General features: G+C 46.9%; 1 protein-coding gene across 1 annotated transcript; it reads right to left on the bottom strand.

Moving 5' to 3' along the window:
• Window positions 1-869: 869 nt before the first annotated feature.
• On the bottom strand, window positions 870-22,754 carry sh3tc2 (SH3 domain and tetratricopeptide repeats 2). The gene is made up of 22 exons (XM_079744185.1): window positions 22,497-22,754; window positions 17,905-18,003; window positions 17,140-17,283; window positions 16,052-16,179; window positions 15,598-15,703; window positions 15,293-15,436; window positions 13,939-14,146; window positions 13,704-13,777; window positions 12,491-12,686; window positions 11,692-11,831; window positions 10,993-11,043; window positions 10,132-10,487; window positions 9,410-9,604; window positions 7,977-8,840; window positions 7,445-7,665; window positions 6,901-7,067; window positions 6,237-6,414; window positions 4,974-5,124; window positions 4,070-4,192; window positions 3,523-3,673; window positions 2,898-3,097; window positions 870-2,201 (listed from the first exon to the last, which is right to left on the bottom strand). Exons 1-22 carry the CDS (start codon window positions 22,537-22,539, stop codon window positions 1,125-1,127), a joined length of 5,016 nt encoding a protein of 1,671 aa, XP_079600311.1. The 5' UTR covers window positions 22,540-22,754; the 3' UTR covers window positions 870-1,124.
• Between the last annotated feature and the right edge of the window lie 167 nt (window positions 22,755-22,921).

Raw genomic sequence — 22,921 nt, 5'->3', positions numbered from 1 at the left:
TTGCCAGGCAGTAAACCTGCAAAGCCAAGATTCCATTTCCTACCAATGCTCGGTTGAACTTGTCAAACTCATTCCAAGTAAGCACTGCAAATCGAGGGCTGCATGCCAATTCTTTATCTATTGTCACTCAATGACTCACAATGTTTCGGGAGCCCTGTGGGTGGCGTACGGAAGAGGATTGGCCACACAAAACTTAGAACTCAGAGTTATGATTTTATTCTCAGAACTCCGACATTAACGTCAGAATTCTGAGATTAAAGCCAGAATTCTGATATTATTCTTAGAATTCCATAGTTAATAATTCTGTGAATAAAGTCAAAACATTTTTTTTTTCTTATGAGTGGCCCTAATCTTCTTTAAGAGTTGCGTGTATTGTAGGCCAACCGGTCTAGGAAAAATATTGCTATGATTTCGCTATTGCATTGCTCTGATGACACAAATGTTTCATCAGACCAATGACAAATCAACCGGTTATCTTAGTGTTAGTTAGACAACTAGTTGATTTGTCATTGGTCTGAACCACGGCTGACTGGTGGAGTGCCACAAACAACCTTGCAGTTTGGAAATGGAATGCGCTTCACAGATGGATACCATTATTCGACTCCTGGTTAAATTAAATGGATTTTATGTTTGAGTTCAATATGAAGTCAATACCATTGAATGCCAAATATGCTTAAATCCCGCTCTCTCTCTCTCTCCTCGTCCCTAAGTTTATCATCCACTTGTTGCCAGTGAACGTTATAACCGTAGTCTTCACGTCAGCAGCTGCACTCTGCTGCCCTCTCCCGGCTGACCTAGGAACAACATTGGCTGGCCTTTATTTTTTTAGTAGAAACACAGCTTGATGCGGAGCGATGTCATTCATACCTTAAGGCATTTTTTTACTGAGTTGAAAAATGTATTTACAAAAAACATACAACAGGCTTATGCTTTCTTCAACGGCCGGGTGGATATAAAGGGATCTCGGAAAATTCTACATTTACACAAGCATACATAATATCGTTTGTATTTGTGCAAAAGGGCAAATGTTTTGGATCATTACAAACGGACAAATCACAAACAGTTTTCTGTCAATCAACCACTTAGGAACCAGGCATAAAGCGTTTGACGTGCCACCTTACAGGCTATGTGTACACGTGGTCTAAGTCCACGTGTTTGTTCACATCATCCACGGCCTCGCTCACAGTCTCCATTGTGCGGATGCCAGCTGCTGCATTGCTGGCTGGGCTACTGCCGTTGTCCAAACTCTGTTTTTGGTCAACATTAGACGGACTGTCTCCAACACCACCGCCACCACTACCACCAACACCCTTTACAATCCCATTGACGTCGTCATCGGTCACTCGATGGCAGACATCCGCATCTTGATCCCAGCCGCTTCCTGTATCGTCCACATCCCGGCCCCTTCCGGCTCCATCCGGGGTTTCGGTGAAGGCCGGAAGGTCGACCGGTATGGAATCGATTTCCCCCGACGCTCCGTGGCTGATATTCCCGGTGTCCGCATCGCTGTGGGGGTTCGGATCGCTCCGACTCTCGGGGTCCGGTGGATTGTGCGTGTTGCTGCTCATCTCCTGGCCGTCGTCCGTGTGGTCCGGGTCGGCCTGGGGGCTCGAGCGGGCCGAGTCCGTCATGTGCTCCCTGGCCGTGGCGAAGGACTCGGTGTGCGTGCTGTCAGAGGCGGACTGCTGGAGGCGGAAGGCCGGGCACACAGTGCGGCCTTCGGAAAGTCCCTCCCTCCTCCTCCTCCTCTTCCTCCTCTCCTCCTCCTCCACGTCCTCCTCTCCGGTCACACAGTCGGCCCACTCCGTCTCCGTGTGAGTCCTCACCGAGTCTCCCCCCGTCTCTGACTCGCTGTTGCCGAAAACCTCGTCTTCCTTGGCGCACTCTGACTCTTGGTTCTCCGCCGCACAGCAGCAGGCGGTTTGGCGGGCAACGTCACCTTGCGTCCCCCCCGTCCCGCCCGACTCCTCCCCGGTGGTCCCTTCCCCTCTCCCACAACGGGGGGACTCCTCTCCCGCCAGCACCCGCCTCAGGCTGTGGGCCCTGTCTCTGTAGGTGTGGCACAGCTGGGGGTCCGGCAAGTGGTGGGCGTGGATCTCGGCCAACTTCATGTAGACCACGTACAGCGCCCGTGGCTGGGTCTGGTCCTCCAGGGCCGCGGCCAGGGCCAGGTGGAAGTAGCCTACCGCGTCGAAGGCGTCCTGGGGAAGGGAGGGGGGTAGAAGGAGGAGACAGGGATGAAGATGCAGTGGGAGGACATTGGGCTGTGCATCGCTTCATCGGGGGGAGATGGCATCAAGCAGTTTAGCTTAATAAATTTTTTGGGGAGTATACGTTACTACAGGAAAAAACGACAAGAGATATTCGCAGATTTCATCATGAATGGACAATAATGAAATCGAGAGCAACTTTCATTGAGAGCAACTTTCATTGAGAACAACGACAATCGATCAGTTAGAAGTATTGCCTTTTGACAAGGAACATATCGCAACCCTTTACACTCAGCCATTTTGCAGCCGCGTTTATTCAAAAGCAAATTTGTCAAAGGTACTTCCTAGGAAATATACTGGGTCATGTCACAGGGTCAGGTCACTGGATGGTGGTTTCAGTTGCTGGGGCTCAGTTTTGTTGGGGGGAAACGAGGGGGGGGGGGGGGTGGGGGGGTTGGTTGTGATCGGCTTACGCACGCAACAACAGATGCACATACAGCGGACACAAAGTAAGAAGTCTTAACTTAGCATTTACAAACCTCGCTGATGTTCTTAACCGCTGATTTGGTACACAGTTGTATTATTGTTATTATTATTTATCTGTCTGGACCTCTGTGATCTCTTGGCTGGCTATGGGGCATGGGTCAGGTATACCCGAGTGAAGGTGCACCCTCTCGGGGAGTATACCTCGAGCTGGTAGAGCGTGAGGTCCCCAAGGCGTGTGTACACCCGGGTGAAGTAGCGGGCCTGGATGGGGTGCGTCACCTCCGGGGAGGGGCAGAGCGACAGGGACTTGAGGTAGTAGTTCTCGGCCAGCTCGTACTGCTGCAGGCGGTAGTACACCGTAGCCAGGCGGTGGTAGGCAGTACGCTCGTTCACATTCACCCCTGGGGAGGAAAAGGATCAACCCAGGGTCATCACGACGGTAGGAAGACGGAAAAACGGTTGTAGTCTCATGTCGTGGCCGTGATCCAAAGCCTTGCTGTGTGTTGTCACAGTCCATACAGGCAGTATGAGACACAGTTATGTTAACACAAAAAGACCACAACCAGGGTGCACAATGTAGAGTCTGGCTAGTGACTCAAAGATCACGTTACATTAAGAATCTGCAGACATTTGGGATCAGACACAGTAACTTTTCATGGGAAACACGTAAAAGTACAGAGACAAGGAGCAAACGGCTGGTATTTATTATCATCAATAATAAAGTAATTGTGGTGGAGAGCCTCACAGATTAGGGTTTATTTCATTATCTCAATATTTAACCTTTATTTTAGGGTCGTGTGCTTTTGGAACAGATGTCGGCACAGACCTGTTTTGCTGGCGATCTGAACGGCCAGTGTGGCGTACTGCAGCGCCTCCTCCTGGTCGCCTTGGGTCATCAGCAGCTCGGTCAGCTTACTCAGCAGGCGGAACTCCGAGTGAACGTCCCGGATGCTGCGGGCGAACGGAAGGCTGCCGTCCTGCCGTGTCATCCAGAAAGGAAAATATAACGTAAGTAAATGGATAAAAAAAAAGACTGAACAATGATTCATGAATTATTGAACATATTTTAGATAAATAAATAATAACGTAAACATTGGATTGTTACGGTAAAACTTGTTAGATAGAAGCAAGCAAAGTCAGCTGCTTTCCATGAGCTCACAGTCTATAAAGGTATTGCTAAAATTGGTTATTCAAATCCTAAAAAAGGGCAGCGCAAAGCAATTCTCTGCCAGTATTATTATTAATCATCTAACCTGAAATGTTCTGTATTCTTAACCAGAGAAAGCTCCATGTTATCATCACTATATTGAGATCAAGTGTGCAGCACTAGAGGCCTGTAACATGAATCAAACGACAGTCAAACATCTCCTCACCCTGAAGAAGGGCAGTGAAGCCATGCGGCTCCTATGGCCCTTGAAGAACACGTCCCCAGCCTCCTCATAGATACTCATGGCAAAATGAGGGTCATTCATCCTAAGTGCAGTCTTCACCGCAGCCTGTGTTGGTGAAACAGGATTAGCATCATGGTGATTGGTGAAACGACGACACTCAATCAGGTTTAAACATCAAGAGACCATTATAGGATGTATTAGTGTAATTGTTTGATCACCATGCTGCTTTCCCGGAATTGAGTTTGCGTTTTTCTGAAGAAGCGCAACATGGGTGTAATTTGGTTTAAAGTGATAAAAGCAATGTAACTTGGTCACTGGCAGAATGCGGAGCATGTGATACGTCCCTGCCTTGTTTACCAGTGCAGGCCGCTGAGCTAAGATGTTTGGCAGTGTTTTGGGCTGTAAACACAGTTCACACAAGGAACTCAAAGGAATGGTGGCTGCAGCCAAAGCATGTTTACTGCCTCTCATTGTGTATACCTCATTAACTTCTAGACTTATCTTTATTAATACACTGCTTTATCCGCCAACAAAATCTATTTAGATCCCCATGTTTCCTTCACCGGGGCGTTTTTGCTCCAGGTTATTAACTCCCTATCCCAAACATGCCCCCATCACCCCCACCTACAACGACCCTTTTGAGTCATATTTCCTTCTGCTGTTCCTTGACTACACTCAACTTCACCATTCGGTTCGTGAACTACTTACCAATACCTTCCAGCTATACTTTTTTTCTGTTACCTGGAGGTAGACTAATTTGTCATACTCCCCGAAAAAAAGCATTTTTCGTCACAGTTCCTCCAGCTGTTCCTTAGTCTACCACTAGATGTCGCCCTTGCGTCCTGCCGAAGTTCATTATTTAGTCAATAGTTGTCTTCTCTCTCACCTGGAGGTACATGTCCGCCAGCTCGTCCTCGTGGATGAGGTAGTAGATGCGGCCCACCTGGAGCCAGGTCTCGGACTCCTCCTCTCTCTTGCCGAGGTCGATGGAGATCCTCAGGCTCTGCTTGGTGTAGTCTAGAGATTTACGAGATGACCTGCGCCACACAACGCACAGCTCAGTCAAGTGAGTGACAGATTAAATGTGTCGTCAAGTTTGACATGTTCAACACAACCAAATGGGTCAGTAATGTGATTATCCCTCCAATAGCTTAAAAGGAAAATGTCGCTCCCCGGCAACTTACCAAACACTTTTCGCAATGTGAGGATTGTGTATCGACAAAGTAAATCAAACACAAAAGACGCTTGCACAATGGCACCATCATGAAGCCCAAAACCAAGGTTATGATGGACACAGTCGGTCAGTGTTTGTCCTTTGCTGACAGCTCTTAAGAAATAGACTATAGAGCAAATGCCTAAGAAAATGGTTATGGGCAAGGTACGCTCACAAATCCCACTTTACCATGGCTGCCCTGGTAAGAGCTGGATACTAAGATACTTCCGGGTCATTTCAAACAGGAGTTAGGAACTCTCCTTAGTGTAAGAAAGACTGCTGGACTGCTGCCCGGGATTAGAAAGCCACACGACCATAACAGTAAATAACTGAGAATGTTAGACAAAGATAATGGACCAAAGGAGAATGAGGGATATAAAGATAGCATATAAGCATGACCCGTGCCCAACAACACATAGCACAGCTGTGAAAGATTAGATTGTATCGCATGGGCGCATTGCAGTTGAGTAACTTTTAGACAAAACAAACATTAGTGAGTAATTGAGGTTGTTGGGGAAGAACACAGTAAAAATAGATAATCTACCAAAGGAAATACAGGTTTTAAAGGTTAAGCAAACTCTAATTTTAGCAGCCTAACACCCGCCTACATTCGCATGTTGTGACGGTCATAAATGTTGTGGAAGAAACAGACACATTGGGTTCCATAGGATCAAGTGTGAGGGGTGTTCTCAAACGTTTTAAGAACTTATGTCACATTCACTTGAGCTACGGTGCGCAGGAAATAGAGAGAGGTTGGAGGGGAGGGAGCAAAAGAGTGAGAGAGAGTGAGAGAGAGTTTGGGAAAGAGGGGAGAGAGAGAGAGGAGATGGGAAAGGAGAGGAAGGGGGGGAGAGAGAGATAGTTGGGGCAAGGGGGGAGAGAGGGAGAGAGGGAGGGAGGAGAGGGGAAGAGTGAGGGAGGGGGGATGAGACTCACTTCTCTGTGTTTAATGAGAGGTAGAGGCTACTCAGGATCTCAAGATATTCCCCCTCCAGCCGCTTGTCCTTCAGCTGGCGCGACACGGACACACAGTGTTCGTAGTAGATGATGCTCTGGCCGTATAGCAGCATGTCTGCATAGAGACGGCTCAGCACCTTGGCAACTACCATCTGGCCTTTGGCAGAGAGAGGACAGGGATTCACAACTGTCACTCAACTGGGACCAACTGATAATTCTGTTATCAGTTAAGACAGTTAAGATGGTTGAACTTCGGGTCACCTGATCAGAGTATGAGGAGGATTAAATAGATATATAATAATAATAATAATAATAATAAAAATAATAATAATAATAATGATGATTTTACACTTTGATTTCATTTTTTACTCTATGATTTGGATTTGAGCCCTGAACCTTTCATCTAGGTTTAAAACACCCTAATTACTTCTTTATCCTGTTTAGAGTACTAGGAAATACCACAGTATCATTGAGATGACAGGACATCTACTTTAAGAACTGAATGCAAACATAAAGTTACCTGATCAGATTCTTCAAATCGCAAATTGGGTTACCTTACATCACTTCAAAAGAATGTTCCAATGAACAAAGGATCGGGAAAATCATTCTGCGTCACTAATGGAAAGTAAGCAATGCAACTCACCATGCAGGTTTTTGGCGTGTAAGGCGATCAGCAGCCCTAGCTCATAACAGGCCCTGGCATCTCGACTCCTCCCAGTGTCCTTGTAGCTCCGCCCCAACCACATGTACGTCTGCACATGCTCCTCCTCTGAAGGGCTCTCCGCAAGGTCCCAGAATAGACGTAAGGATCTGCAAAAAACAAACATGTTATGGTCCCAAAACTGAACTTGTGTGGGTGAAATTATCATCAGTCATGACAATAAAAACACATTTATGTACTATGAAATAATGAGATATATTGCATTAATCCATCCAAGTACAAAATAACAATTAGAAAGAGATAACATTTTAAAAGATTCAATAACAATTATATATATATCTATACACAATTCGATTTTCATCTTGGCAAAACATACTGAGAAAAAAATAAAAAAATGTCAAGATACATAATATCGCACAATATATTCTATATTATATTATACAATATATATAAAATATAGTTAATAACAGCAGTACAATGACAATTCAAAGACACACTAGGAGTAAAGCAGAGGCGTGGATCTAACCTGATCAGGTAGCGCTCAGCCAGGCAGGAGGCCCCTGTGTCGATGGCCAGGCAGCCCAGGTTGGCCAGCGCCAGGGCCTGGTTCCTATCGTTCCCGCTCTCCCGAGCAATGGCCAGGGCCGAGTGGAGGTGGCGGCCGGCCTCTGGGACCCCGGCCTGGCGCCTGAGACACAGGGCCAGCAGGTTGTGGATCACCCCTCGCTGCGTGGGACTGTCGGTCCCCTGGAAATGCCCGTGATTCAGAATGTCAACTTGAGGATGATGACGGTGAAGAATAATATAGTTCTATAGAAATAATATGTTAATTTATTTGTCATGATTTTTATTGTTTTATGAGTAAGACTATCATGACTACAATAATTAGTATTGGCAGTAGCTGTCATTTACTACTCTTATCAAGTAAACAATTTGATCTACACCACTACACTACCCTTGCCTGCAGTAGCATAATGAGCTAAATGATTGGCCGATGGCTTGAAATGTGAATAACAACAAACTCCCCCCGCCCGGATGGAAGTGGAAGGTGAGTCCACCTGTAGAGACGTGAGCAGCGGCTGCAGAGTGTCCCGGGCCCGGTCCGTCTGGCCCGTCAACACCAGCAGCCAGCCCAGCTGCACGGACGCCTGGAACCCCTCCTCCTCGTTGATAGACCCCCCCGTCTCCACCGCCTGCTGGGCGCAGCCCACCGCCTTCTCCAGCATGCCGTGCTGCTGGTAGACCGACGCCAGCCCCAGGCACAGGTCCCTTTGGGTCTTCCAGTCCCTCCCCTGCTCGGCCACGGCCAGAGCCTGCTGGAGGTACACCACGACGTGGGCGGGGAGCGGGGCCCTGCCCTCCCTCCAGCGGGGGTTCAGGCGGCCCGAGTTCCTGACGAAGAGGTCCACCCTGTGGAAGGCGTCCGGGAGGGAGTGGTCCTGCCTGGAGTCAAGGCTCAGCGCGGCCAGTGCCAGGAAGGGCACGTACTTGCGGTGGTAGAGCTGGCTGAGCAGCCAGTTCAGGTCCAAGGGAGCGATGGTGGGCCGGCCCTCGACGTCCGACAGGGTCAGCATGAGGAACTGCAGGCGCTCGATGAAGGGCAGCGCGTCGTCCGCCTTCCCCAGGTGCAGGAAGAGGCTGGAGGCCAGGTAGCAGACGCGGGCCTCCAGGTGTTTGTCGCCCTGCACCACGGACCTCCGCAGCAGCAGGTTGAGGAGCTCCACCTCGTCCAGGGAGGAGAAGGCGTGGCAGGGGGAACACAGGAGCATGGCGCAGGCCTTCTCCAGGGTCTGGGGCAGCTTGTCGGTCATGCGCTGCTTCAGGTACACGGCGGTGAGGTTGATGTAGAGAGCGTGGAGGAGCGGCGTGTCGGAGAAGCCGTCCACGCCGACGCTCATGGCCTCCTCGTAGTAGACGCGCGCCTGCACGGAATTTAATCTGTCGTAAGAACTAAATATATGACCTACTGGAGATAGAGGTTTCAGGGAGAAACATTCCACTTCTTTATATGGAAGAGAATTGGTATGCATGAACTCTGCTCCTGTTTGACTCAATTAGTAGAGCATGGTGTGAACATTGCTGGGGTTCCATTAAAATTCAAATGACAAAGGGCAAATGAACACGTAAAGACATAGCACGTTCAAAATGCACCCATAAGATACCTGATCCCTCAACGTAATGTAGCCATTATGGTGGAACATAGCCAGCTCAATTGGTACAGTGTAACACTGCCAGGGATGGGATTTATATCCCCTCCGAGGCCACTGATGTTACCAACATATACGCTCACAGTATTGTACGATTGGATAAAAGCGTTGCTCAAATGGCATCTCAAACTATATACATTTCTATAGGACTGTAGGTATAGCCATGGCCGCACATGCAAAGAAAGCAACTTCTTGCGGCCTCTCCTTCATTACAGGAAGTCCTGTCTTAGCATTATTGGCCTTGGCAGTAAACCGTCAGGCACGGGCAGAACGTCAGCACAAACCTGGGAGTATTTGTTCCTCCTGGCACAGAGCCTCCCCAGGAGGAAGCATGCTCTCCTGTGTGCCCAGTGCCTCCCGGTCCGCTTGGCCGCCTCACGGACGCTCTCCAGGTGGCTCAGAAGGTCCTCCTCGCTCCTCCCGCTGAAGGTCATCTCCAGGAAGGAATGCTGCAGGTCGTAAAGGGGAGTGAAGTCCTCCTATCCGGGGGAAGACAACGTGCGGAGGAACTCATTAACAAAGTGATTCAAATCACCCGCCAACCAATCAGTGTAGAGGTCGACTTATCAAACACTTACCTGGATCAGTGAATCAAATCACAAATTGAATCATCATATAAATCAAGGCACTAATCATGATGTAGTCATTTATATATTGTGTGTTACTTGTGTCGTTGTGCTTCGACATGACCCCTGAAACATTCCACCATCCTGAGGGTCGAGACAATGCTCTGCTACGCACACTGACATTCATGTCTTTGGATACCAGAGCATCCGATGACTAAACGCACGTGGACTCACACGGAAGCAGGCACAATCTGTGTGTTTGTTTATCTACCCTTCAGGCCATGCTGTGAGTCAGCAGTGCTGCAGAACCCTGCCGCCGTCAGGCTACTAAAACCATCCCTTTTCCACCAGACCAAAATACTCTTTGTGAATACACTTTTGTGTTAAGTGTGCGTGCACTTTTGACGCTGTCAGCCCCGGGCATCGCGGGCCAGCTGTACCTGGAACTCGTGGTGGTCCAGCAGGTTGAGGGTGGGGTCGCTGAGCTCAGCGGCCGCCTCCTCCCCCTCCCAGCTGTAGTCCTCCAGGTAGAGCGCCGGGTCCTCCTGGAGCTCGTCCAGCTCCCTGAAGGTGTCCTCCGGGGCGAAGGACAGCGGCTCGGCGGCGTCGGCGTGCCCGGGCCGCAGGGAGCTGAAGGCGGGGTGGTAGGAGGCGGGCCGTGGGGAGCGGGACAAGGGGGAGACGGGCGCCCGCGGGGAGGGCAGGGAGAAGGTGGAGCGGTGGTGGTGGAAGGACGGCGTTCCGGCGCTCCGCTCCGAGATGACGCTCTGCCGGGCGCTGGCGAGGGCTTTGTGGTCTGAGGGGAGGGGGGGGGGGGGGGGGAGACAGAGAGAGGGGGGGAGAGACAGAGACCAGGCGGAGGGCAGAGGGTGAGACAGAGAGACAGGGACCAGGTGGAGGGCAGAGGGTGAGACAGAGTAGCAGGGACCAGGTGGAGGGCAGAGGGTGAGACAGAGAGACAGGGACCAGGTGGAGGGCAGAGGGTGAGACAGAGAGACAGGGACCAGGTGGAGGGCAGAGGGTGAGACAGAGTAGCAGGGACCAGGTGGAGGGCAGAGGGTGAGACAGAGAGACAGGGACCAGGTGGAGGGCAGAGGGTGAGACAGAGAGCGCGAAAGGGGGGGAGAGGGAGAAAGAGTGAGGAAGGGAGAGAGAGAGTTAGAGAGAGAGAGATACAGACAGTCATGGGTTTGTCAGCAGTATATTATGTGTAATGGAATACATCATAAAACACAAAACAACTGAGAAGATTATGAACTCTAAAACAAATTTACTCTAAACAACAAGTCATGTAATGGTACCTTGTTTGGGTCGGTTTCTAATGTACATAAAGTCACAATCATCCAATCTGTCTGGAAGAGTAGACAAAAGAAAGGAAGAAGTAAATCATTTAGTAGAGATGAAATGCTTTGTTCTACATACAATGTTATGGTACTTTGCAGACTGCATCAATTTACATTTATTGAATTACAAAACACCCCCCAAGTTCTTTCTGCTAAACTACATTTCTTGGTTCATTTACAGTGCACTATTGTTGCATGTTGACACACTTGTTTTGACATTTGAGTCCATAAAGGTAAACAAAGTATTCCTACAGCCATCTTTGACTTGTATCAAATTTCCTTTGCAATCTAGGTGGTGCTGAGCTGCATTTCTTTCTCCGAAATTGAGTACTTTGCTTGCTCTCAGATAAGCTTATGAGTCACTTGGGATCTTGAGGATCAGCCAAATGTAAAACTAGACTGCAGCCCGATCTTGTTGACATTTTTCGCATTCAGTTTTGTTGGACGGAACATAACCGTTCTCACACACACACACACACACACACACACACACACACACACACACACACACACACCACACACACGGGCACACACACACACACACACACACACAGGCACACACAAACACACACACACACAGACACACACACACACACACACGGGCACACACACACACACACACAGGCACACACACACACGGACACACACATCCTTTACCTAGCCTGTAAACAGAGCTGATGTCGGAGGAGAACAGGCTCTCCAGCAGGCTGCTGGGTTCGCTGGGCTCCGAGCTGCAGGGGTTAACCTGGGCCAGGGCGGCCCTCTCCTCCTCCGTCAGAAAGACCAATTGTCCGTCTCTGTGAGGAGAAAGGAAAGACAAAGCAAGCATTGTCACATCTGCTCGCCCACTTCTCTGGCCCTGTCCTACAAGGCCTAACCTCCCTGATGCACGCACAGACACAAGATACTAAATGACTAACTGGGATCTGCTCAGGCTGATATTTGCATGTATTAGGTATGGGACTTTGTGAGCCTTTATGGGTGGTGAGGACAGACTGGAAAGTGGGTTGAAAGAGAGAGGGAATTACATGTAGTATAGGACCACAAGCTTGAATTGAACCCCGATCACTAATGGTGGATTGCCAACATAGTTGGCGTGCTGATTGAGCAACTGAGCCACGAGCTTAAGGTGATTTTACATTTGATACCTCGTCCCCTCAGACATTCAATTATCGCCTGTGCATGGGGACAGTCGACCACTCTGGGAGAAAAGCTAAGTGCCCTACTCAAGGACTTCAGGATACTTAAGACAAGAGGAGCCGATCTGGTCCAACTCCCGACCTAATGCAGTCCCGTATATATATATATGTATATATATATATGCATGTGAGTGCTTGCAGCACTCACATGTTAAAACAACAATGAAGCACCTGCATCTGACCCATGCTGTCAAACAATATCATGAATTAGAAAGTGAAATTAAAAGTGAAGGCAGCAGCCTTCAGTAGTATCTCACAGTGGGACAATGTCCAGAGGCCTAATGTGGGCCTTGCGTACGAAGCCAGTTTGTCCCGTGGATGTGTGTGTGCCGATGAACATGTCCAGGCCTCGGACCAGCAAGCCCTGGACCTCCACCACATCTCCTTTATTCAGCTGGAGCTCGTCCCGCCCCAGCGGACTGTGGTCCTCCATGGCCACACATGTACCGCTCACTAGAAGTTAACGATTCATGGATTAGTCAACAATATAAATATAGAGTTAAAACACTCTCATGACCTATTCTCCTGTAATTTGTTGAACCTCATAGGTTGATAGGTCTACCTGACCTAACTTGGGAGGTTCAGTAAGCAGCAGGTTTCCTTTTGCACAAACACATTGCTATCTATGCTTATGTTCAACATGTGAACCCAGCAAGAATATCTACCCAACTGAATTACGGAAGTCTCTCTTCTACAATTAATTTCCATAAACCTTGAGCCTGCAGTCTTTTCCCAGATCTCGGCATTACCTCTTCCAGAACAACCTTATGGCTCATCTGCGCAGCCGGTATTCAACCTTCCCAAGTGCTCCGACACTACAGATCTCCTCGGCACCCTGCGCTGACTACTGGTTGCTGTCGAATGTGATTCACTGGTACTTGTGTATCGTGTGTATGGAGTATGGCTCCGGTTGATCCTACAACCAGGGCGTAGTCAAACCATGCACCTAATCCCGTCCACTACGGTCCAAGAACGCCAAACGGCTTGCTACTCCCTCACTACTCGGGGACCCCATCTGCCTGCTGCTCAACAGAATCTTGATTGTTTGCTGTCCTGACTCTGCAATGGTGGAACGAGCCCCCCAGGACTGCTGGAACCCTACCCATCTTCCGCCGCAGACTGAAAACTCATCTGTTCCGACTGCATCTTGGCCGATAAATGGAAAAATAATCTGTTTTTTATAATGTAGCCGTAAGCGCAGTTGATTTGAGGAATTGTATGTACTACTTTTTTCAACGCTAAATGCTCTTATTGAAAGTTGCTTTGGACATTAGAATCAGCTAAATAAATGTACTATCATCTTATTTGCATTATGTATAGAGTGAGGGAGATGAACAGGTAAAAGCAACGCATTAGGACAGACTGTAAAACATGAACTATCTAAGTAAGACTGGGTAACATAGTAGAAATAGATGTTGGTTACAGCCTGTATGATGACAGTGTGAGCGGTAATATGTTTAAGAGCCTCACCAATAGGGTATTCAAAGTGTTCCTTGTCAGCCGGCGAGCATCCAGCCATCCCTGGGTACTTCCTCAGGAACCACCTGACCAAACAGGAAGCAGCGTGTACAAAGGGGTTGGCAACGGCACAAAAAGCCACCATCTTTTGAAGCGTTGTTTCAAAACAACTGAAGAAGAAGGCACATTCTTGATGCAGGTCAGAATGAAAAAGTGTTGAGAAGGCAAACTGGATGCAATGACTCACTGGTAGAAGGGGTACGGCAGGGGCTGCATGGATTCGACGGGCACCAGGCCGTGGAGCCCGGTGGAGAGCAGTGTTCCCTCCCACATTCCCTCCTGCCCAGTGTCCCTCACCATCAGCAGGTCATTCCTCTCGAAGGACAGCTCCTCTTCCACCTCATACTCCTCATCCTGATTACTGCTCCTGCACAGGGCCTTGGCGAAGAAGGAGCCTGGGAAGAGCGGAAAGATCGAAAAAAGTGATTCAGACAAGAAAGAAACAAATGTGTGCAAGTCAGCATACAACACAACAACTTATTTATTCTATAGTGGCTCATGTCACATTGGATTTCTTTATACAGGGATCCTAAATGCAGTATGAGCAAATCCTGCCCGAGCGTGCTTATTCAGCAGCTGGCCAAGGATGGATATTTCATTTACCGCTATTAGGTTAATGCAATACTTAGTGCTATTTGCCAGCAACGCACTCCAATAATGTTTTTCCCAGACGCCTTGCTGCCCAGCGAGAAACATTCAAGGTCCATACAGGAAAAAATATATAAATCAATAAAAGAGGCGTAGCAATATTGCCTCTGTGAAAATATGTTGTTATTTTGATGAACATGGAAAGAATCATATCCAGTAAATAGTGAGAGGTTGGAGCCTATTCCTGCCGATTCCTTTAGAACATAATCCAATTATAGGAATTCCAGGGAATACACTGGGGTTTTGTCATGGTAAACCGATATGGTCTGACGGAGCGGGAATGAGAACTGGAGGTGTATTGTAGCGTGTCTGTGTGCTGAATGCAACCGAGGACATGTGGTGGTATGTGCATGACCTACTGTTAATTGTCAGTAAAAAGAAAAAGGGACAATTAACTAACTATCCACCATCGTAGATAGTATTTACCCGAATAGAAGCAAAATCAAATGAGACAGGGGATATGCTGTTTTCTTCGCTCTTTTTTTTTTTTTACTGTTGGAGGTTTAGATCTAAGATGGTATTATTTTACAATCTTTAAGTAATTTGAAACAATTTTCGCCAGGATTAATTCAGGAATATGAATCTGGATTAATAGTAGCCTGATTTCAGATGACTGCATTGTTGAATTGGAAACATACATCTGGCAATAAACCACAGATCTAAATCTAATGAAAATGCATAACCCTCTTCAAAATATATGAATGTTTTACCACAAACAATTACTTAGTAGTAACAATGAATTACTTATCACTTATCAACCCACTGTTAGAATCTCATTGTCTGAACACAAAATGTGTGACCCAGTCAAGTTCGATTTTGGAGAGAGCGAGAGAAGGAAGCTTTGGGTCGGTTCATCTGAATATCAAAACACTGACGGTGGTGCCGTTGCTCACCTTCTTGGACCACCAGGCCAAGGTAGAGGGTGGCCAGGTGCTCCTCATCCACCGACACATTGATCTCCAGGTCACTGAGCAGCTCTGGGTCCAGCCAGAAGGTCTGGTCGAACAGGAAGTTCTCCAAACACCGTGCTACGTAACCTGGAACCAAACACACATAGATCCATAGACATTAATGAATGTGCATGCACATAAATGGCATACAGTGATAATATCATTAACATAATATTAACATGACAACAGCAGAAATATAACATGCTCTTTTAAGCCTCCCATGAAATGACTCTGATCAATCATCCTACCAAGTGCTAGGTAGGTTGAAAACTTCCAGACCTCTTCCACGGTCTTGAAGGTAAGCAGAAAGCTGTCTTTCTCAGCATGGACAGACACCAGACGGGCAGATAAGTCCTGAAGGTAAACATAATCATGTTCCACACCAATCAAATCTAACCTTATAATTTCCTGTTAGAAAACAAATAATGAATTATTATATATATATATATATATATATATATATACATATATATGATAGAATCCAAACATATTGATCATTTTTATTTCTTTGTTAAAAAAAAAGTTGTTAAACATTGTATATGCCATAACGTTATAGTGTATCATGGATTAAATACAATGTGTAGGTATAGATCTAATCCAATCTGCATCATAATTTTAGAGAAAATATAAGAGTTATTAATCATTAATATTTGACTAAGCTGTTGGCCATTAAAGGAGCATCGCCTCAGCAGTACAGCCAACCTTAAAGAGCTGGATAACATCCTGGCTGTTGCTCTCCACCACTCTGAGTCTAGTCCGAAGCGCTTCCTGGAGGGACGAGTCAGGAACCTCCGTGGACCGCCGCCGCCCGCTGAACACCAGCACGATTTCTGAGCAATAGAGTGTAATGAATCACCCAACCATCGGTAATTTTTCTTACTCTTTTTTTATACCTAGTTTGAAAGATCCAGAAAAGTTATTTGGGATGATACATGTTGCATGAAAAAGGTAGTAAATAATTTACAAGGGCTCCATTTTGCTTAATTATTTCCCATCGCATCGGTGGTTGCGAGATTTGATTTGTCGTGATAAATTTGTAGTGCATCATTTAGTTACAATTTATCCCCATAAGTTCAAAGTAAACATAATAAAAAATTTAAATAAACAGAATGAACAAACCAAAATGAAGCTTATCATCTAGTAAGGAGACAACGATCCAGAGATCGCTAGTTCGCTAGCTCATGTTTCACGGAGATGATCTCGGAGGCGCGACCATCACTCCCAGGAGAGGAAGCGGAAGAGCTTTTAGGGCCCTGAGTGGCCCATCTCTCTAAGTGGTAATTTACTATCTATTTAAGAGGAAGGCACTTAACCCTGGTCCAGACTAAGGGATGCAGCAGACGTGCTGAGTATGGAATAACCTTGATGTATAATCATCTCACACGCAACTGTCATACATTTAAAAAGAGTCCAGTTGGAAGGGCAGGATAGTCCTTACTATCCTAGTCTACTCTTGGGCATAGGCTGTTTTGACTGATGTACTGAATGTTGCATTGGCTACTACTGACTAATCTGTAACCAACCTTGTACTGTTCCCTTAGACTCGTTGGCTAAATGTGTCCCCTGTGTTCCTTGTTATGTTACCCAGTTATGCGCCCATGTTCCGGTTCCTTTGTGTGTATCTGTATCTCTGTATGCTCTGTTGTACCAAAGTTAGCAGAAGTTCATTTCTGTTGTGTTTTTACATTTGGTTTCACCACCTGCTCCTTTCCTAACATGCAGTTTTTACTTAACAACAGTAAATAGAGTCAGTATAAGAATGTCCACTGATTAAGTCTGAAAACAGTTACCTGAGAAGAATTTCTCCCCCACGCCCAGTGATACAGTACTGCTCCGGAGCAGGGCTTCCTTCCGCTTCCAGTAGCTGGCCGGCTCTAAGCCCCCTTCCTCTGAGTCACCCCCCGGACTCTCCTCACCGTCCCCCTCCTCTAACCCTGGGAGGGGAGGAAACACAGGTTTCAAAAGATGTCAGGTTCAACATAGTTCAGGTCAGGTTCTGACCACCTATCAGTCTAGGAATACACAGCTTGATCTTGTTAAACCGTTATGGGGTAAACAAACCATGGCTCCGCAGCGTTTGCTAGTCTAAGCGGATGTATTCAAAACAAAATCTGTTCTGGGTGAGGTGATGCTTTGTGTGATGTTGTTGGTTCACCGGGTTCTGATTGACAATGAGGAAGTGCATGATGAATATCAATTATAAATCATGCAATACTATAATAAACTTAGATGAAATACATTAAACACTTATTGGATGTACATTATATTAAATTAAGCACTTAGAAACCTCTCTTCAGAGGTTTCTAAGTAAGAGAATATTGACTAATCATATAACTACTTAGTGTACAAACATTGTAAAAAGTGTATTTAAAAAAGTATCTAATAGTAGTATTTAGTAGTATGTTACTGCCAGAGCATGAACGGTGTCTCCATCCTTTTCACAAATCAATACAGGTATACAGACATTGCACATCCTGAAGTCAATATCTAGTCAATCAATCAATCAATTCTCAACCAGCTCTCCTTCCACATTCACCCTCTTTCACTGCTCATACCTTTAGTCATGATGTAATTTCCTGGGAAGTGATCGTTGCTTCCTCCAAGGGCGTACGGTTGTTCCCTCCATAGAGCATCCAGCTCTGCCGGGGAGATGTCTGCAAAAGGGTCAGGGAGGAGTCAGTGGGACACACTGCTAGATCCATCAAACCATGCCATGGAAATTATCATGGAATGGTTCTTCGTACAATCATGAATCACCAATACAGCTTTGCAAATAAATATATAATGAGAGACAACATTTTCATGCATCGCAGGTGGTCCCATGCCAATATACTATAAACAATGACACAATACGAGTTTATAGGTGAAAATAGCTACAGGTTAGTCGGCCAATGACAGGGAATTTGGGCAATGGACAGGGGGTGCTGGTGGTGTTTAGGGGTACAATGGAACAACACATCAAACACACACACACACACGCACACACAGCCACAAAGACCAAACACAGAAACATAGTGGTGACATCAGCCATTCCATCACTGTCTGCCATATCATTTTGGGTGGGAGTAGCATAGCCAGACTAAGCAGAGCATTGATAAAGTACCACAAACAAACTTCAGACTCTGGAGGCTAGAAACCTTACATTGCTAATCTTTGCAGGTATAAGAACACGGCAGTTGGACAAAAAAACAACAACAGAAGACAACTTTGCAGCTAGGACGAGACGACACAAGGGGATCACATCACAGCTCTTCAACAGGACACCACACAACCAAATACTCTGTTAGGACAAAGGCCTATTCTCTCCCATTCCAGCAGAGCACAAACACAGAATGGTTAGCAACAAAACAAACAGCGCTAGGGTACGGATCTGACAGCCACGCGAGCTCCGTCAGCCCCGGCGTGTTGTTGTTAGCACAGCACTCCATGCCCCTTCTTTTACCTTCACGGCCCACGCCGTTACCCATGTTTCCTATGCACCTACAGTGCTGCCTATCTGAGTGTGTCAGTCCGTCTCACCACCGGGGGGCCGGTGGCGGGAGCTGGATGCCGGCTTTGGGGGACCGACCTGTGAAGGAGGAGAGGCAGGCCTGGATGAAGGCTCCGCAGCATGGAGAGAGCAGCAGCAGCGGTCGGCAGCAGCAGCAGCAGCAGTAGGACGCCATGCGGGCTGCCAGCCGGCTGCAGCTCCCAGGGATCAATGCCATTCGGTCTGCCCTTCGCCGGCCCCTTTAATGTCCCACGCTACCTCTGGCTCTCTCTGGCTCTCTTCTCTATCTCTCTCTCTCTCCCTCCCAAACCCACTATCCTCTCTCTTCTCCCTGTATCTCTTCGCTCTCCTTTACTCCCCGTTCCTCACGCCCTCTGTCGTCCAATCTCTCCCCCTCTCTCCTCCTGTGTCCCTCTTTATCTGTCTCCTTCTTTATCTATTTTGCTCCCTCTCTATCTCCCTTCTCTATACCACTCTCTTTTTTCTTTCCCTCTCCTTCTCTCCCTTCTCTCTCCCTCTCTTTTCCCCTCTGTCCTACTCGCTGGCATTGAGCCTCTGTGAACTTGCTTCTATATCAGACCCACTATATCATTCCTTCTTCCACCTGCGTATGCTAAGTGTGTGTCTCGCTTCCTGGTCTGCGTGCCTTACCTCTGTTTCTCTCTCACTCTCTCTCCCTCTCGCTGTCTGTCTCGGTCTCGTTCTCTCTTCATAATCCCTCTGTCTCTTGCATTCTCCATCACCCCCTCCCACCAGCCTCACTCTCTCTCCCTCTCCCTCCCCATCTCTCCCCTCTCACTCTCCCTCTCCCTATAACTCTCTCTCTTTCTCTCTCGGTCTTTTGCGCTATCTCTCTATCTCTCTAGCACTTTCTCTCTCTCTCTCTCTCTCCTCAGTAGCTGCCCAGTCTCTGAATGCACAAAGCACTCTCTGCTATTGGAGAGTGTGGGGGGCAGTTTTCTTAAGTATTCTTTGTTTGTGTGTGCGGGTGTGTATGTGTGTGTGTTTGTGCGCGTACATGTGCATGTATTTGTGTGTGTATGGGTTGGTTCAAATATTTCAAGTATGTATGTCACAAGCATAATGAGTTTGTGTTTGTTTGGCTGCCTTTGTTGTTTTTTTGTTTGTGTGTGTGTGTTTGCGTGTCTGCGTGTGTGTATGCATGTGTGTTTGTGTGTGTGTGTGTGTATGTGTGTGTCTCCATGAGGATGTAAATTAATTTTGATGAGTGTCAGTGTGTGTGTGTGTGTGTGTGTGTGTGTGTGTGTGTGTGTGTGTGTGTGTGTGAGTGTGTGAGTGTGCCTGCCTGCCACCCCAGGTTGTTGTGTTGCTGAGGTGATGTACTGCTGAGCCACTGTAAGGCAATGCCACATGGAGAGTGCTACATTGGCTGCAAGGTCGAGTCCCTTGCAGGACAGAGTGTAGTGTAGCCTATAGCATTAAGCATGAGCTCCTCCAGGAGCAACCAATACCACCTTGCCATCGATGAGGCTGCAGCCAGACCAAATGGGATTAGTGCACTCAGACAACTTGATCATGATCCATCAGGGCACTGTGGACATCGCCAAACAGCGGAGGTCGTGGACATTAGGGGTCTCTAGGGTCGTACAATGGGCTAGAATGCATTTTTCTATTGAATAAAAAAAGAAACACTTATATTGTCTGGGGGAAAATCCACAGCAGACTTACTGGTGGTATACTTTTTTACACTCATTATGCTGCTACAGTAAGTTTATTAATTGTCTGGAACGCCCAGTCAGGCACTTCCTCACCAGGTATATTATTGGCTCAAGCAATTTCAGTTAGACTGAGAGAAATAGCTTTTGCTTCTATCAATGGGTTACTCACCAAAAAACAAATCTATTGGGGCAGAACTAACTACAACTAACTGCTGTTTTGTTATAAACAATGTAGGCCTATAATCAGGGACTTTGTTAATCACTGACAAAGTACACTATGACACAGATTACAGCCTTGTAAACAACAATACACTCAAATAAAAGTGTGGGATTGGCATTCAAGAAACCGATATTCAGGAAGCTAGATAAGCCATTGGCAAGATTTCTCAAAGGAATTGCCAAGGCAGTGAAGCTATCTATTCAGCGATAACTGATAACAACATGTATGGGGTGACATCATGGAAAGGAATTATTTTGACTTTACAATGGGCAGGTATCTCACACTGAGCAATAACAAATAATTCAATCCTCATCAGAAGTTAACTCAATTTAGCTTGTTGTCAGTTTATTGTTTCATATGATGGGATATTGGCGGTATTGTCGTGAGTCAGAACGCTGTAAACAGCTGGGGGGAGTGTGCTGCGTGTTAGGGCAAAGATCCCTCTGACACAGTTTGCCCTCTTGCTGTTCAACAGATTTAACTCTAATCTAATAAACACAAACACACAGCTAGGGGCAGGCCTGTCGCCGGTCACAAGCTACATCTGTGATAGCATTCAATGCCGTGCTTAAGATAACAATGGCCTTCAAATTCCTCCAGACAAAGATTTAGAAACAAACAACTATTCTTTCACTGTCACTGGGAAACACTTAAAAACCTCAACACATTACTGTATCATTGTAAAAAGACGTGGTCATGAAAATATGTGAATGGTCTTGAAAGTCTACAGTTAAACCGCCCAGAAACCACCCAAAAACAGGGAAGTGCTATTGCTCCAAAGGACTCCCGCAGCACAGCAGAGAAATGTCCAGACTCCAACTGTGGCACTCAGCAGTTTGTGACAGCAACTGCCTAGAAAACAAGGTCGATCATGGGAAACATACAATGTTTGTTCCACACAATCCGTGTTGTGATGATTGATTGGACCGGGACTAGCGGCACAGCTGCATGACGGATGGTGTCTGTTTGTTTGTGTATGTGTGTGTGTGTGTGTGTGTGTGTGTGTGTGTGTGTGTGTGTGTGTGTGTGTGTGTGTGTGTGTGTGTGTGTGTGTCTGGTGTGTGTGTTGGCGGGGGGGGGCACTCATGACATGCGCTAAGGGGCATAAGAGCAGGAAGAAGATTGTAATATGAGACAGGGGTTAGGGGCTCTAAGTTTAGACTAACAGCCCCACCACCACCACCACCACCATTGGCTCACATAGAAGCCTGTGGTTTGTGTGGGACAGACAGTGCTGCAGGGACATTTCCACTGGATTGCATTCAGACATACAGCGAAACTGCTTAGGAAGCATAGGAAACATACTGGCTTCCAATGTTTTCTGGAACGGTCTACCCCCTTACAACCTCAGAGTCTTGTCATGTGATATTATCATTTGACAGAGACAGAAACACACAGTCTTGGTTCAGCCCAGTAAAGTACCACAATACTACAATGGAACAACAATAAGAGAAGAATAAACACCAAATGCCATGGCATCGTAACTTTAGACCCAGTGCAAGTCAAACAATATCATAGTATGTACATAATTACTTCTATACATGTGACAGCATGACCCGCGAGGTTCCCTATGGTGATGAAATGTATGCCCACAAAGTCACAGGGTTGTAAGGTTGACAACCAAAGACAGGTCTGTTGTAGAGAAAGAAGGTGATACAGACAGAGAGACATTGAGAGGGACTATAGGGAACAAAGACAGAGAGAGAGGGACAGGGATATAGTCAGAGAAGAAAGAAGAAAAGAAAAACTCACTCTTACCTCGCTTTTGCTGCCGACTCCCCCGTCCTTCTTCATTCCTCATGTGAGAGGCAGAGTGTGTGTGTTTAACCGTGTCTGTTTGTGTATGTATGTAGGTGTGTGAGTTACGGTTTAGTGGCTGAAGAGTGCCACACTATTGCCACTGTGGAGACCAACCACATTCTGCTACATCCCTCAAGAGCTTGTCATAAAACAATCATAATCATCTGAGGTGTGTTTGTGTGTGCATGAGTCCTGCGTGGCTGTGTTGGTGGTGTGTGTGAGGGTGAGGGAGTCTGTCCCTTGTCGGCATGTCTGTGACTGAGGAAGTATACTGTGACTCCTCCCCTTGCTTCTTACAGGACTGGAACTCTAATGTCTATTACTGTCCCCCCCTTTCCAGTATCTCTCTCACACACTCTCTCTCTTTCCCGCTCTCTCTCCTT

Source organism: Pollachius pollachius, assembly GCF_949987615.1.
Source record: "Pollachius pollachius genome assembly, chromosome: 10".
Taxonomy (NCBI): Eukaryota; Metazoa; Chordata; class Actinopteri; order Gadiformes; family Gadidae; genus Pollachius; species Pollachius pollachius.
The sequence above is the reverse complement of the archived record's forward strand: the minus strand, read 5'-3'. Positions and strand labels throughout refer to the sequence as shown.

Coding starts and splice junctions, on each gene's coding strand:
- sh3tc2 (XM_079744185.1), bottom strand. CDS start 22,539: ATGAGGAATGAAGAAGGACGGGGGAGTCGGCAGCAAAAGCGAG. Junction 14,147..15,292: donor TGGCCTGGTGGTCCAAGAAG/GTGAGCAACGGC, acceptor CGCTCTTCCCAG/GCTCCTTCTTCGCCAAGGCC. Junction 11,044..11,691: donor CAGCTCTGTTTACAGGCTAG/GTAAAGGATGTG, acceptor CTACTCTTCCAG/ACAGATTGGATGATTGTGAC.